The 16,928-nt window shown below is 34.7% G+C and overlaps 1 protein-coding gene across 2 annotated transcripts; it reads left to right on the top strand.

The window, feature by feature from the left end:
• Positions 1–3,166: 3,166 nt before the first annotated feature.
• Positions 3,167–7,062, top strand: LOC131007603 (probable receptor-like protein kinase At1g80640). Of its 2 annotated transcripts, XM_057934510.1 has the most exons (10): positions 3,174–3,847; positions 4,256–4,420; positions 4,511–4,761; positions 4,837–4,969; positions 5,060–5,120; positions 5,209–5,305; positions 5,406–5,508; positions 6,114–6,232; positions 6,302–6,391; positions 6,488–7,062. In XM_057934510.1, exons 1-10 carry the CDS (start codon positions 3,682–3,684, stop codon positions 6,635–6,637), a joined length of 1,335 nt encoding a protein of 444 aa, XP_057790493.1. In that variant the 5' UTR covers positions 3,174–3,681; the 3' UTR covers positions 6,638–7,062. The 2 variants fall into 2 exon arrangements, with proteins under 2 accessions (XP_057790492.1, XP_057790493.1); XM_057934509.1 differs by having other exon boundaries at positions 3,167–3,847; positions 6,114–7,062.
• Positions 7,063–16,928: the final 9,866 nt, after the last annotated feature.

The raw sequence follows: 16,928 nt of genomic DNA on the forward strand, positions 1-16,928 counted from the left end.
ATGATTGCACTTTTCATGATTTGGTGGAAAACAAGAAAATAACCACTTCCTCTCAACACAAAATAGATAATGGAAAATTCGAATCTCATGGGTTTGGCTGCGTCCAACTTTCTACTGTCTTCCAGTAAAAATATTACTATTACCTAATTTAACTGCATCCACAAAAAGTTATACTCACTTCCTCTACCAATTAGGGGTGAGCATTCGGTTATATGGTTCGGTTTTTGTTAAAACCAAATCAAATCATATTTTAGTTCGATTTAAAAAAAAATCGAACCGAACCGAATTAACCGAACAAACCGAACCGAATTAACCGAAATTTTTATAATTAAAACCGAACCAAACCGAATTAATCCGAAGAAAACCGAAATTTTTGAAAAAAAACCGAAAAAACCGAAATTTTCGAAAAAAAACCGAAAATTCCAAAAAAAAAACTATAAAATTAAAAAAATATTAAAAGTTAGATATTATAAAATTACAATTAAAATATTATATATATATATATATATATTATAAATATAATTCGATTTTTCGGACCGAAAAAACTGAACCATATTTTAAAATTCCGGTTTGGATCGGTTCGGTTATTCGGTTTTCGGATTTTTCGCTCACCCCTACTACCAACATTCAATTTTGTACTGTGTTCGAGTAAAAATTTCATTACCTAATTTTATTGCATTGATTAAAAATTATATTCATTGCGTTCACGAAAATTGTATTATATTATTATTTTTATTCGTCTATAAAAATTATAGTATTTCTTTTTTTAGAAACTATTCTTATATTTTAAACACCATTCACACTTAACATTTATAAAATACTCAACTATTTAACATATCATATCAACTCTACTGAATCCCTTTTTTCACTTAATTTTGATATACCCCTTTCTATATATAATTGATACACATATCCTAATAATTTATTAAAATTTATACCCTCCAAACCACACTACAATTTTTGCGTATGGAAGAAGTATAATCCATCCAAAATTCATGATGATATAATGCATGTAGGGTTTTGCTTAAAATTTGTAATGCAAATTTATACTACTACTATATATATTAAAAATAGAATCTCCAATTTAAAATCAATATCATAATCTATGCAAAATTTAAAATCAATACATAAAAATAAAATTAATAACCCATTACCTTCTCAATTAATCGCCAATTCACCACTAATCTTTAAATTTTAAGTTTCTTATTTTTTTTTTCTCATTTTGTATATACACATTCTTTATTTTTATTTAATTACATTTTAAATAAAATATGTAATATATGCCTTGAATAAAAGATCATAAAAAGAACTTCGACCTTATTTTGATTTATGATATGTAAAAAATAGATTTAAAATGACCAAGTTACGATAATTTAAAGTTTTAACATACTAGATACTACTAAATGGAGCAATTATACATTTTAAGTAATAATATTTTCCTTGAAACAAGAAATCATATTTTATACATTTTTGAGTTTTTTTTCTTAATTTAATATTTTAATTTATATTTATTTTATATTAAAAAATTATTAATAAAATATAATGTAATTATTATAGAATATATAATAACATATTATATTATTTTAATAAAAACTATATTATATATAATCTCATTTAACATATTGAGATTTTATTTACTAATTTATTTATATTATGTTTTATTTTAACTATAATTATTATTGTACATTGCATTGCACGGGGCTATTCTAGTATAATATTTAATCTCATTTGCAGTTCAAAATAATAGTATAACTTTATAAATGGTTTTGTTACATTTGCAATAGTGTCAGGCTAAGGTTAAATATAATATCAAACTCCAAATAAAACATGTTTTATTAAAAATGTCTTGAATTATAAAAAATATTTTTTAAATTTTCAAATTATTATTAGATTTGTATCAAAAAAGTTAGTGTCCATTTTTCGGTCCATGTAATCATGACGTGACTCATCAGATGTCACCATATAATATATAATATATTAAATGACATGACACAAATGAAGTTGTTTTATGCCTTACCATTTAAAAAAATAAGTTCACGCGGAATAGATTGACCTTCAACCTGATTTGAATCATTTGACGTGAAAAAAACGTCATTTTCTAAATGATAACACAAAATGACGTTTCATTTAAAATAATAAAATATAAATTACATGGCGACATCCAACGAGCCACATCATGATTACGAGGAATAGAAAATAGACACGAGATATTTTTGATATAAACCTAATAATTTAAAATTTTAAAAAATATTTTTTATAATTTGAGATATTTTTGATAATTAAACTATACAGAGTGTGTTCTTTTTTGTTGATAAATTTATCATAGGAAAAAAATGGATAACAAACATTTTTTTTCTTCAAATGTCTATTTTTTTTATCTCTCATTTTCTACAAAAGAAATTTCATCATTTTTCACTCTTTCTTTTTCATTTCAAGAAGGGACAATATTATCTTTTCATTTTTGGTGTGATAATATTATCCCTCGTTGAAGTGAAAAAAAAATGAAAAATTGTGAAATTATCTTTTATATAAAATAAGGAGAAAGAAAGAAAGAATTTTAAAAGGAGAATTTTTTGTTATCGCTCGTTTTTATGATAAATTTATCTATTAAAAAGAACACATTAGTATAATTTAAGGTTTAATGCGATGTTTATCATTAAACTATATTTATCATTAAACTAATATAGATCTGGCTTTGTAATAGCTCATGGTCAAAAGTTTGACTCATCCAGGTATATATAACTTCTTTAATTTTCAGTCTAACTGCGCTGTCAATAATTAATTGAAGTATAGTTGAATTTACTAAAAATGCGAAAAACTTTACTATTTTTACTTGAGTTTAAATCCAAAATTTTCTCCCCCAACAAAATAATCGAATATAAGTTGTTTGTATTAATAAAAAAATTAGTACTCCCTTCATCCCACGAATCTTGAGTCATTTTCCTTTTTCGACCATCCCAGGAATCTTGAATCATTTTCTTATATCGCAAAAGAATTTTCCTTTATTCACATTTTCACCTATCACACTTAACACGTTAAATAATATTTTCTTAATTTTCGTGTCGAAAAGAATTGATTCAAGATTTGCGGGACGTGGGAGTACTTTTATAACTTCCTCTCAAGTCTCAACTTTATTTAAGAAAAATAAACTTCCTTTTTCTAATTTGTTTTTTGAATGAACTCCCCATCTCTACTTAAAGCTATGTTTGAAACAGCTAAACAAGAGGGAAAATAAATTTGGACCCCACTAACCTCTCTCTCTCTCACACATCTTGCCTCCATTTTCTTTTCTTTCTCACTCCAACACCATCGAACAGAACGTGACCTTCTTTAAAGAGAGAGAGAGAGAGAGAGAGAGGAGGGGTTCACACCTTTAATAACTGCCACATGATTTGTAGTGCAATTGGCAGCAGTGTTTCTTTTCCTGGGCAGCAAAAAAAGGAACCTCATTGCTTTTTCCTGACTAATCTTGTTCCAGTCTTTTGTCCCCTTCTCACATTAAAGAAACCATAACATTTTACACCTCTTTCAAAACCACACACTACATTTAAACACTTCCACCTTTAAAGCATTTCAAATTTGAATTGCGCACAGTATCAGACAAACCCAAATAGCTTTTCCTTGTAACACCCATTAATTTCTTGCAAGAACAAGGCAAAAGGGAAAAGAATTACACAAAGAATGAATCTTTTGTTTTTGTTGCTGCTATCAATTTGGGTTTTTAGTTTTCCTACGCTCTCTGTTCCACTCGATGTGAAGCCCGACCCTCCTGCTGCTGACCCAGTTATTCCCACTGAAAAAGACCCCTTTTTTAAGAATTCTTCTGATCTGGGAGCTCATTCTCCAGGTAATTTCTCCCACATTTTTCGAGTTGTTGCTTCTTGCTGAGATTTGAGTTTAGCGTTTGAAGAAATTTCGATTTTTTTGGTTATTCTTGAAAGTTTGGACAGCTAGATTAGATAATCATGTTTACATCTGATTTTTTTCTGTTCTTTTTTTTTTTTTTTTATGTTTAATTTTGTGGCATTGTGCAGCTTTTCGAGAAAGGTTTTCTAAATCATAATGGTGGACTAATTGGGATTTATTTATAATACTTTCCCCTTTCTTTCTATTTTTTGTCACTTTAGCCCACTTTTGTTGGTTAAATTTTGGGCATATTGGAGCTTGAGGGTGGTGGTGTCGTGGTGATGATTTTATATTTGTTGATTTTATTATTATATATTTGCTATTTGATTCTGCAATTTCATGGGATCAGAAGTTGCAGAAGTGAATCTAGTGCACCACCAGGATTTAAACAAGAAAATCCTTGTCGCCCTCGTTGTCTCCTCATCTCTTCTTGGTGTGATATTGCTGCTGTTATCTTGTTTCTGGATATTCAGACTGAGGAAGAAATCCAATGCAAAAAGCCACCAAAATTCAGGTTTCTCTTCACTTAAATTGAAGTCTCATCAAATGTACAAGTTTTTGTGAAGCTTTCGAATACATAATCTTTATAATTATGCATTGACAGATGCTGCAAACGGCATCTCATTTGGTCCGATTTTGGACAAGTTCCCTTCTATGAGAATCGGGGGCAAGAAGGGCTCGATTGCTGCAATCGAGTACCAGTTGTTAGTGACTGCTACTAACAACTTCGATGAAGCCAATATTCTAGGCGAAGGCGGGTTAGGCCGTGTGTACAAAGCTCACTTCAATGACCACTTCCATGCCGCTGTCAAGAAAATATATGCTGGTGGGCTGGAAGCTGAAAGAGAATTCGAGGTATATCCTAAATTTTTCCCTGAGAGTCTTTTAGCGGATGTTCATTATTGCTCATTTATCGTCTTCGCATTGCAGAATGAGGTTGAGTCACTGAGTAAAATTCAGCATCAGAATATAGTCTCTCTTTTAGGATATTGTATACATGGTGAAGCTCGTTTTTTGGTTTATGAAATGATGGAGAATGGATCTCTGGAACTCCACTTGCATGGTAATCTTTATTTTTTACATGTATGTTTTTCAATGTGAAGCATCAATTCGGTCTATCCCCCGATTCACTTTACTGAATCGATTGCCTCAGGACCTAATAAATCAAGATTGACTTGGCATCTGAGAATGAAAATTGCTCTGGATGTTGCTAGGTACTGATTTTCATTCTTGATTTTGCAAAATGTTTGTTTTTCCTTGTCTGTTTCCTGATGCTACCAAACTTCATCAATTGTTATCAAGAGGATTAGAGTACCTCCATGAGCGATGCAGCCCTCCCGTGATCCATAGAGATCTCAAATCCTCGAATATTCTTCTGGATTCCAACTTTCATGCCAAGGTAACATGACTGGGAATATGATTTGTATAATTTGGTTTGATCATATAGCACTCATAATGGAAACTTATGATTTCATTAACTAATTTCTATTTTGGTTCAGCTTTCTGATTTCGGCCTTGCAATTACGGGAGGGAACTCGAACAAGGCTAACATCAAGCTTTCAGGAACTTTGGGTTATGTTGCACCAGAATACCTGCTGGATGGTAAGGACCATTTCCGATTCTCGCAATCCGTATGGCTTGAAATTACTAAGACATGGTGTCCCATCCGTTTTGATTCTTATGCCATTTTAGTGCTGCTCAGATGTCCCCTGCAAGACCATTTCCTTTAGGGGGAAACATTCAGTTGTTGAAAATTTACTCCTATAACTGTTCCCTTAGAAAATCAATGATAAATTTGCCATAAAAAGCACACTGCTTTCTAAAAATTGCTGCAATCTTCTGCTTTAAATGAGAGAGAATATATTCCTTTGGAAGAAGGCTATGATTATGAGGGATGAAATTTAGTGAGCTTTGAATTAACAATTTGGTATGAACTAGTGTAACCCGGATAGAAGTTTTCCATGACTTAGAACTCTTTGAGCTGTTGTAAAATGTAAAAATGCTTGAAAGGGAAGTATGATATATCTGCTTCGATTTCAAACTTCATATCTCACAAATATCAAGGAGATGTTGTTTTATTTCTTATATGCTACCATGATTTAAAAAAAATGACCTATATGTCGTATACATTTCTGGAGCTACTTTTTCCATGAAGTCTCAAATATTTTATAGACAAGTCCTTAAAAGTTCTTACAACAATCACCCAGGCAAGCTTACTGACAAGAGTGATGTGTACGCATTTGGCGTGGTTCTTTTGGAGCTTTTGATGGGAAGAAGGCCGGTCGAGAGAGTAGCTGAAGCTCAATGTCAATCTATAGTCACCTGGGTACGTAAATCTTGGTCAAATATGTTCACACGTCATTATTCTTATATATTAACCTTCTTCAACGAGCAGGCGATGCCTCAGCTTACCGACAGAATGAAGCTCCCAAATATTGTTGATCCGGCCATAGTAAATACTATGGATTTGAAGCATTTATATCAAGTAAAGTTCTTACACAGAATCAATCAACACCCGAAACTTTTTTTGCCATCTTTTGAGATTCTTGCTATATACTTGTTCTTATGATTGCACACGCAGGTGGCTGCCATAGCGGTGTTATGTGTGCAACCGGAGCCGAGTTATAGACCACTGATAACGGATGTCCTGCATTCGTTCATACCACTTGTGCCTGTAGATCTCGGCGGATCACTGAGACTGACGGATTCTGCAATCTCGACCTGTGCATAACTTGCTTTCGAGAAGGGATAATTTTTTGATCAGCAGAACTAAGCTTGCTTCTCGACAAGTAGGAGATTATGGTTTGGCTTGTACAGCATGTAAAGACGAAGAATTGATTGCTCTATCGCGTCTCAGACGAGCAGCTCTGCAAGCTGAGCCGTGTAAGTTAGTTGGTGTGTATATATGGATTGTATTCATGGAGGCACTGGGAACTGAGTTGAACTAATCTTTCAAAAAAACTATCATCACACGCTGTTGGGACCTTTCTATTGTCAGTAACTGCAAATTTGATATCTATACTAAATTTGATTCCAAATGATTATGAAATTGGAGTTAGAGAGGTTGTATATTGCCATCGTTTTGGCCTGGACCCAAAGAATAGGCCAATTTGGCCGGCATTAATGATAATTCAACTCCATGATTGTTGCTTCAAATGCTTCTTTAATTTCATTTTTTTCACCTTTCGAATTAGTAGGAGCATTTTTTTTTTCGTTTTGTCCTTTTTACTTTTCTTTTACAGTTTTAATTTTGTAATTTCACTTTCAATTATTAAATATAATTATTTCATAAAAAAATTTACAAATTTGTATACTTAAACTAAATATGTTATAAAAGTTTAATTAACGTAATATCAGAATATTATAAATAGACAGTATAATATACTATGAAAAAATATTTCAATTTATATGTAATGTTGATAGAATTGACGCCATATTCAACCACATAATTTTTATAAGATTTTATTATAGTAATTCTTTTTAGGGAGATGTAGCAAATAGCCCTCTATCATACACTCCCCTAACACGTTTACCTCCCTATCTTTTGATTTTGGACTGTTAGCCCCTCAACATCTCGCCAAGAGTGCAAAATGCCCCCTGCTTTTAACGGATACTTAACACTGTTAAGTATTTTTCATTTTTTTTAATTTCTTACTAATATTTCTTACTAGTTATATCAAGCTTTGTAAAAGCAGACAAGTTTTCGTGCCTTGATTTTTATCAACTAACCCTTGATTAGAAAATGTGAGAATTCAATAATTTTTATTTTATTTTGGATATGAGATCACATGAATTTGTGGCTAGTGTGTTAGGTTTACTATTCTCAGCAATTTCTTGCATATTTTAATCTTTGCATACTCGTCGATTATTCTCCAAATATGTGAATTTATATTTAATGGTAGTTGTTAATTATTAATTAAGGTTGAGGTTTGCGTAGAATTATTGTAGGAGTGTATTTTGCTTAAGAAATATATTAGTGGGGCCCATTTAAAAAATAAAATAAAATAAATGAAAAATACTTAACGGTGTTAAGTGTCCGTTAAGAGCAGTGGACATTTTGCACTCTTTATGAGATGTTGAAGGGCTAACAGCCCAAAATCAAAAGATAGGATGATAAACGTGTTAGAGGGTTGTATGATAGGGGGCTATTTGTTACTTTTCCTTTCTTTTTATAAGATTCAATTATAATTCTGTATGGCATCCCTCGGGCCACATCAATATTTGAGGAATAAAAATTAAAATGATGAATCTATATATTATACTCTCTCTGTCCGTCAAAAGTATTCCACAATTACTATATTTGGCGTCCGCAAAAAGTATTCCACTTTCCTTTTTAAGTCATGGTCCGACCATCCACCTTTATATTTTATCCTTACAAACACTCTTTATTTACAAAAAACTCACCCCAAATTCAATCTCAACCACACATCTCATAAAGTGGTGGGACCCTTTCTCCACTACATTAACATCATCTCCAATTTTTTTAAACTCCGTGCCCAGCCAAAGTGGAATACTTTTGGCGGACGGAGGGAGTAGATGTTTATAATCTAGAAGTTGAAAATAATTCATATTTTATATGATAAAACACCTAGGCTCATTTGAACTAATTAATTGGAGGATTGAATAAAATAAAATCTCATTTTAAAATATAACCTAAAAATATTTTTAATTCTTAGATCATGAAAATCTATGTTTGATTCATTAATTTGTTGAATGAATGCATCATCTTAAGTTCGAATCTTGTATATTTTAAAATTAATCACCTCAAACGAATTCATAGAATTTATCGCGTTTTATTAGTTCGTAATACCTATTTTAATATTTTTGAATTTGAATTGTACATGATATAAATCAACTTGTATGGAATTTGTTTTACGCAAGTAAAGTTGCAGACTGCCGGATTTTGCGTGACTGAACTGTACAACATAACTCTGCATAAAAATTCTTTACATTGAGCCACAAAAAGTATTACCTAAATCAAACTCGATAAAAAAAATCCATCCATTTCTGCCAAAACATTGTAGTCATCTCGAATTTTAAACTCATTAGCTGCACTAATCAAGCTTCAAATATCCGAACTACCAAATATATAGTCGCAAAATAATGGTATCAAGAGTAAAAATGTCAAAATTTGGTGATCCATCCAAACATTAAAAACACAAAAGTGCTGTCATGGGATATTACCAAAGTCCCATAAAAAAAAAAAAAACTAAAAGCGCCCGAATCTTAGCAATTCAGCTAAATTCTAACCACCAAAATCCACATGAAATGTATGCAAAGCGCTGTATAAAATCTCAAACCTCAAAACTTGGTCATGATTGAATTTTAGTAAGATGTATTTTATTTCAAGCTGGATTTGTACCAAAAGTAGCAAAAATATGTTCGTGAAGATAGTTCATCAGGGCGGTCGTGTGGAGATACACGACCGCCCTATTCTAGCCGCGGAGCTGCTAAGCCGCAACCCCAAATGCTGCGTGGCCCACCCGGACGTGTTCCGGCAGCCATACGCCGTCGTTTCAGCCTCCACCACCCTCGCCCTTGGCCAGAAATACTACGTGGTCCCCCTTCACACCATCAGCAGGCTGCAGCTCAAGTCACAGATGCAGCTGCACAAACACAAGAAGGAGCAGTCTTCATGCACTTGGTTCATCAATAAAAAAGATGGCAGAGGAGAGAGAGGGTCCACAAGATCGCCTCTTGCACATCTTCATCATTGGCAGCCTGGTTTAGAGAGCATTAAGGAGTAACAATTGATCAAATGGATGTAATGATTTATCGTTTGCAAAGGCTGTGATCTATTCTAGGTACTGATATATACTCCCTCCGTCCCGTGAAGCTTGAGCAATTTATTTTCGCACGAGTTTTAAAGGGTTAGTAATATTTTGTGTGTTAGATATGATAGGTGAATAAATGAAAAAACTTTTGCCATATAAGAAAAGTGCTCAAGCTTAACGGAACAACCCGAAAACGAATATTGTTCAAGCTTTCGGGATGGGGGCCGGAGGGAGTATAAAGCAAGTGAATTAGTCTTACATGATGGAACAACTTATGCTTTCCATGAATTAGTCTTGGTATATAATTTGATGGGTTTAGGTTGTTTCAATGTGATGTAAATCAATTTGAAAATTCTTTGAGCTGCTTCATGTGTAAGTAAAGGTAAATTAATCGAGTCGAATGGATTTATCGTAATTTTGAGTCGACATGAGGTGTTTCAAATTAGGCACATGATTTCTATAAATACATATAACCATGATTGGTATTTTTTTTTATGTCAGTGAGGTGATTATCTGGTCTTATCTAGGGGTGTAATCGAGCCGAATAGTGCCTTGCTCAAGCTTGGCTCGTTTAGCTAATCGAGTTATTTGCTTAATTATCGATCGAGCTTTAATTGAGTTTAATACAGTGCCGAGCTTAATCGAGTTTTTTAAATTTAAATTTTTATTTAAAATTTTAGTTATTTTCCTAATACATAAGTTAATTTTCAAATATATAAATTATTTTATTCACAAAAATGTAATATATTTACTATTTTCATGTAAATAAATGATGTTAATTAGATATTTAATTCAAATATTACTAATTATAGTATAAAATATAGTAAGATATTTAATGAATAATCTTATGTTTTTAAGATAAATCAATTAACGAGCTTGTTCACGAGCTAACGAGCCGAATATCATCATGCTCAAGCTTGGCTTGTTTAGCTAAACGAGTTGTTTATTAAATTACCGATCGAATTTTTATTGAGCCAAACGTCGAATAGCTCACGAGTAGCTTGGCTCGTTTACAGCCCCTTATCATAAACCACCGTGAACTGCAATTGCCATTAACGGCCCACCACCTTTTTTTTTTTATCAGAAAAAAGAAGTATTATATAGAAACAATGGCACCAGCAGTGCCAAAAAAAACAGTCAACAATGAAAATAGCAGAGTAAGCTGCCGGTCATCCAAGTAACAGAACTCAAATCATTCTCACTTAAGCAAAACGCCTTGTTCCAGCTCCAGAATCTGGCCTTAACCTCCCGGACGAAGCTTTGAATTTCCCATGTCTTGCCTTCAAACCTGCTATCATTACGATACTTCCACAACATCCAATTGACACACATCCATAATGCCGAGAGGAATTTGCAATTCTTTTTCTTTCCCATGTTCGTAAAGGCGTCGAAGTGTGCATTAATATTTTGTGGACGTGGAGCGCAGACTCCCAACCATTTCTGCATTTCGATCCACACTGCTTCTGTTTTTGGGCACGTCAAGAACACATGCGCTGCTGATTCGAATTGATTGCAGCAAGCATTACACCATCCCTCCTAACGGCCCACCACCTATAGGCTATAGCAAATACCAACGGCAATAACTGTTGTTTCTATCGCATACAATTAGTGTGTAACTCGCTGACATCCGCCGCAGGGTAAACCACCACCTCTCATGCCCCCGACTGATTCTACCATCAAAAAAGCGTATTCGTAAAAAAATTTGGAAAAGGAAAGGCTATTGGGCGGCATAGACGCACTCCTATGAACGTGGAAAATATACCGGATTGGTTGAGTCGAATTGAAGTTGTTTTTTTTTTGGGCTTAATGTATAGTAAAACTTGTCAGGCCGAAAGGCGTAGTCGATGGACAACAGGTGAATATTCCTGCACTACCCCTTGTATCTCCTTCGTATAGGATTTCTCCATAATGGCCATGAACAGTTGCTCCTGGAGTATTTTTTTTTTAACATATACATATTAATTTAATTTAATTTGAATGAATCGGGACCTGAACCGTTATGGCAAGGAAAAGTTTGATTCGAAGGGAGAAGAGGACACATTTTTTTTTCAATAGAAAAACGAGATGATCCAATTTATCGTAATTGATTAGTTAACATGTTGGTTAACCGTATTATGAAACATGGAAAAAAATCATTGGCTTATCAAATTATTAGGACCATCATACTTGCTGACAATAGATGAAGCGAAACGTATATTGGAAAAAATTATTTGTCACCCACTATTATTTGCCACCCATACCCGCGACCTGCAGATAGCCACTACCCATCGGGTTTCCGCCACTTGTATCCGTCGGATACCCGTCGAGGCTTGAGAGGTAGGGGCGTTGCTACTTCTCGGCGTTGACATCCTACAATCAACCACCCAACAAATGCAATAAACCACCCAACAAATAAATCACCACGAAACTGCAGCAAATTTTAGAGAAAATTTTAACTTCTTGTACACTACTATTTGACACTCATACCCGCGACCCACGGATACCCACCACCCGTCGGGTATCCACCAACCCGCTACCCGTCGGTTACCCGTCACCCGCTACCCGTCGGATATATGTTACAGACAATGCCTTTTATGATTAATTTGGTAGCATCTAATTAATGTTGGACATTCTGGAGCATTGTAATTTGTTGTTGCTTCTGTTTTGTTGGGATGCTCTAATCCAACTACCGATGCCCTACCCTAGAACTTGATCAGTCACTGGGGAATGACTATCGATAAGATTTGGGGAAATAGGAAGGGTAGCAATTTACTTGTTCTGCAAAACTGCTACTTATGTTTGTGTGAACTTGTGCTAAGTGCCCCTAGGTTGTTCAGATTACTCTTAAGATTAGAGATTCACTTTCTTCCTGTCATTAACAATCCATGTAACAAATTGTTTCAGCAGAAATTTCATGCTTATCTACATGCTGCAACAATAGTTTGTTTTGTCTGTTCTTTACTAATTATTTTCAGTACTATTCTATGAAGATCATGCCTTAATTTCACTGGGCATTCATTTTATTGTTGTGTGTTACAGTTCCTGCTAAATTAGTTGATCTCTACCTTGATTTGAGGAGCTTAGCTGAAGAACACATTAAGGTAATCTAATGTTAAGTTCACACACAATTCATAAAGAAAAATAACTCCCCATTAACTAAATATACTTAAGAATTAACACTTGCAAGAACACCTCATAAACTTAAATACCCAACTACAAATAACAAAACACAACTTCTAGCAGCAACAACAACAACTCAAATTTCCACAAATCAATAAAGTAAAATATACAAAATCCTTTGAAATCCTTAAACCTAAAATGGTAGAACCACACATCTCTTTCTTCCACTCTCACCTTCTTCTCCCTCTATCATCTGCTCACTCTGGCCGATAGCAGCAGCCATACGCTGCCACCATCTCCGCCCTCTACCCCTGATTCGACTACTTGGCCAACAACACACACACCACACTAAGGCTTCCCCTCTTCTCCTGACTCCGTACAGCAGCACCCACAACTAGAGATGGCAGTGGATCCTGGACCCGGTCCAGATCCGTGGATCCAGATCCGATTTTACGGATCTGGATCTCAATTTTTTGGATCCACGGATCTGGATCCGGATCTGGATCTCACTTTCTAAAACGGATCTGGATCTGGATCTTGAAATTTGAGATCCGGATCCGGCCCAGATCCGACCCATGGATCCGATTTTATTTAAAATATATTATTTATTTTTTATATTTATTTTATTAATAGTATTAGATATATTAAAAAATTAAAATAATAGAAAAATTAGAATAACTTTAAAAACTGAAACCCTACTTTCCAACTCTAATTCTCCACTCTCGGTTCTTCTCCCAATCTCCCTCACTCCGCCGCCTCAGCCACTCTCCCTCACTCCCTCGCCCGCCCGCCGCCTCACCAATTCGCCCGCCAGCCGCCGGCGAAGGTGGGGACAGTAGCAGGCAGTTGCAGCAGACACGACACACGCCCATCCTCCTCCAGTTCGCCCGCCGCGGCGCCGCCCCTCTTTCCCTTCTCGGACCACTCCAGCTCCAGCTCGCCAGCCACCTTCTCGGAGCTCTCGAAGCACTCCACTTCGGCCGACACCTTCAGACCTTCTCCAGTTCGCCGGTGCGACTCTGCGTGCTGCGGCTGCTGCCCATCTCCATCTCCGACGCACTACTCTTTGCGACCCTGTTCCTCATTGGATTTGGAGGCTTGGCATTATATGCTGTAAGTGACAGTAGCTTTGCTGAAGCTCTTTGGCTTTGTTGGACATTTGTGGCAGATTCAGGAAATCATGTCACCGCCAGAGTTATTAGACATTACATTATTATTTGGCAAAGAGTTATTTTTCCGAAATAAGAGCCTTGTGTATTTATTCGTCAACTCATAAATCTTGTGATGCTGGAATTTTCTTGGTAAAATCATATGTTGATCTTTATTTGAACTTTTTCCTTTGATAGCTTGATGATGTAATTGAATAATCTATTCATCATCTATAATTCATGAAGTTTTGATGGAGAATTTTTGATGATGAAAATTAGATGTTAATTTTGTGATTTTTTTTAATTTAAAAATAGTAGATCCATGGATCTGGACCCGTGGATCCGCGGATCTGGCGGATCTGGATCTGGATCCAAATTTTTCAGATCCGCGGATCTGGATCCAAATCTGGATCTGATATATGAAAACGGATCTGGATCTGGTATTGACCAGACCCGGTCCAGATCCGGCCCGTTGCCATCCCTACCCACAACCACCCGACTCATCATCCACATCAAAATCTATGCAGTCAAGCAACATTCCCACAACATTGTTAGTCGTTGATTATAAAGTTTGCTGTTATTTGCTATGTGAATTGTCAAAAAATGAGAGACACAAACTTACTTGAAAAATAAAAAACGTGATGTCAGGAAACAACAACTAACAAAGCAGCAAGCCAATCAAATCAACATAGTACAAAGCCATATAAACTAATTATTGCCATTCATGATAGGATCACATCGGTAACAACGTTGGAAATTTCGATTAGAGATCGACTATATGGCGCCAGATACACTCATGATTCAGGAATACTAATGTTCAATCCTCAAATCTCAACAGACATGCATCTCAGTGTATGCAAACAAGAACTTTATCATCATAGAAATTGGTTTCCAGAAACTCAAATGAATATCAAAATAGAAGGGAGAAAAATCAGAAAATGCATAAAATATTCAGAGATTAGAGCATGTAAGTCACTCTCATAAATCATTTGGTTACTGATATCATTACTAAAAACTCTAGTTTCCAGAAACTCAAATGAGTATCAAAATAAAAGGGAAAAAAAATCAAAAATTGCGTAAGATTTCATCTAGTTGGGATTCTGAAAGAGATCAAAGAAGCTTTGTTCAAAAAATGAGATTGCAAACCTTTTTTCAAAACCTTCAAACCTAATTGCAGAGGTAGTTAAAGCCACTTTGAATTAAGAAGCAGCAGGTCACTGGAGAGCAAATGAAGATAGCCAAGAATGAGAAAAGGAGTCCACGGGCAAATAAGCATAATTCTAGTTCTCATAATCATAAATATCATATCATTTTGATTACCTAAAAGTTCAGAAGTATATGTTGTTACTATTCACATCATAATACTATCACTTAGTGAAATAAAAGTATGGAAGTTTGATTCAAATAAATAAACATCCAGATTATATCATCAATGCATACAAATTCAGAAAAGCAACTGATTAGATTATATAATTTAGATTACTTTTCAGTAGGATCAACGATATGGGGAGAAAGAACCTAGTTCAGAACAGAAACTCAAGCAACAAATGCACGCATGTAAGCTGTAGGACGTAAAAAACTTTCAAAGAACTCAAAATTTTCACCAAGCTTCAAAATCATTTAAATTATATTTTTCAAACCATGCTGTATCAAATACCAAACCACCTCCAAAATTTTAATCCAAAACCCCTTAAGCAATTATCAGATTCCAATAAATATTATGAGACTTCACTGATGCACCAAAATGCTTCAAAAAGTAGTATTAGGCAGATTCTCGTGTGTGGAAGGCATTTTTGCAGTAGAAAATAAAAGAACAATGATCTTAAAAAAATGGCAGGAAAAAATAGCTTTAATTTAATATGATAATTACTCTAATTTAAATTATATATTTCACTATTTTTTAAAAAAATGTTAGTTTATTTTGACACTAAATTTGAATTATGTATTTTTATATTTTTTTTATAACACTAAATTTGAACTATATATGTATAGAGCCATACTCGCAACATAAGGCTCTATAGATTTTTCATTTCATTTTTGAAAGTTGAATTTTAAAATAAATTTTTATTAAATTTGAATTTTGGAATTACAATAACTAAATATAAAAGTACATTATAAACTAAAAATACCACTACTTTGATTTCAAAAAAAATTATAAACTGGTCGTCCAACAACTATTTTAAAGAGTAAAATTTTGAAGTAGCCAAAATGAAGCATAAAACACAATTTATGGCCACACATTGAAAAAACACAAATTTTGGCCAATTTTATTGATTTTGACGTTTTTACCCTTAATGAGGCGGACCGGGTAGGATCAGGCACGCGGGTCGCGTGCCAGGTCGGGTTAGGCACTTATGGCACTATTAGTGCCATAAGTGCCAAGATTTTACTTTGATTTTATTTTGGATTTCCGATGACACTTATGGCACTAATAGGCCAAAAATGCCAACGAAAATCCAAAATAAAATAGTCATTTTGGCACTTATGACACTAATAGTGCCATAAGTGTCATACGTGCAGCACAAATACAGAAACAACAACATCATTTAAACCCTAAATGAATAATCTAAACCCTAAATGGAACATCTAAACCCCAAATGGATAATCTAAACCCTAAATGGAATATCTAAACCCTAGGGGGAAGTGTGCACATATAGTGCCATAAGTGCCATACGTGCAGCACAGATCAGATCTGTCGATGGCTGAAATCGAAGGAGGCGAAGATCAGATCTGCCGATGGAGGAGGCGACGCAACGATCAGATCAGATCCATCGCCGCCGCCTCATCAGATCAGATCCATCGCCGCCTCATCAGATCAGATCTGCCGCCGCCGCCGCCTCATCCTCATCAGATCAGATCTCCTCCACCGCTGTCGCCTCATCCTCTACTCCGACGAAGTCTGCCCAAGCCGCGAGAGCTCCGACGAATTCTCCAAGCTCGGCGCCGCTGGAGAGAGAGAGGGGGAGATGAGAAAGAGAGAGGAGAGAGAGAGAGAAGGGTA

The sequence above is a fragment of the Salvia miltiorrhiza genome, chromosome 2, assembly GCF_028751815.1.
Source record: "Salvia miltiorrhiza cultivar Shanhuang (shh) chromosome 2, IMPLAD_Smil_shh, whole genome shotgun sequence".
Lineage (NCBI taxonomy): Eukaryota > Viridiplantae > Streptophyta > Magnoliopsida > Lamiales > Lamiaceae > Salvia > Salvia miltiorrhiza.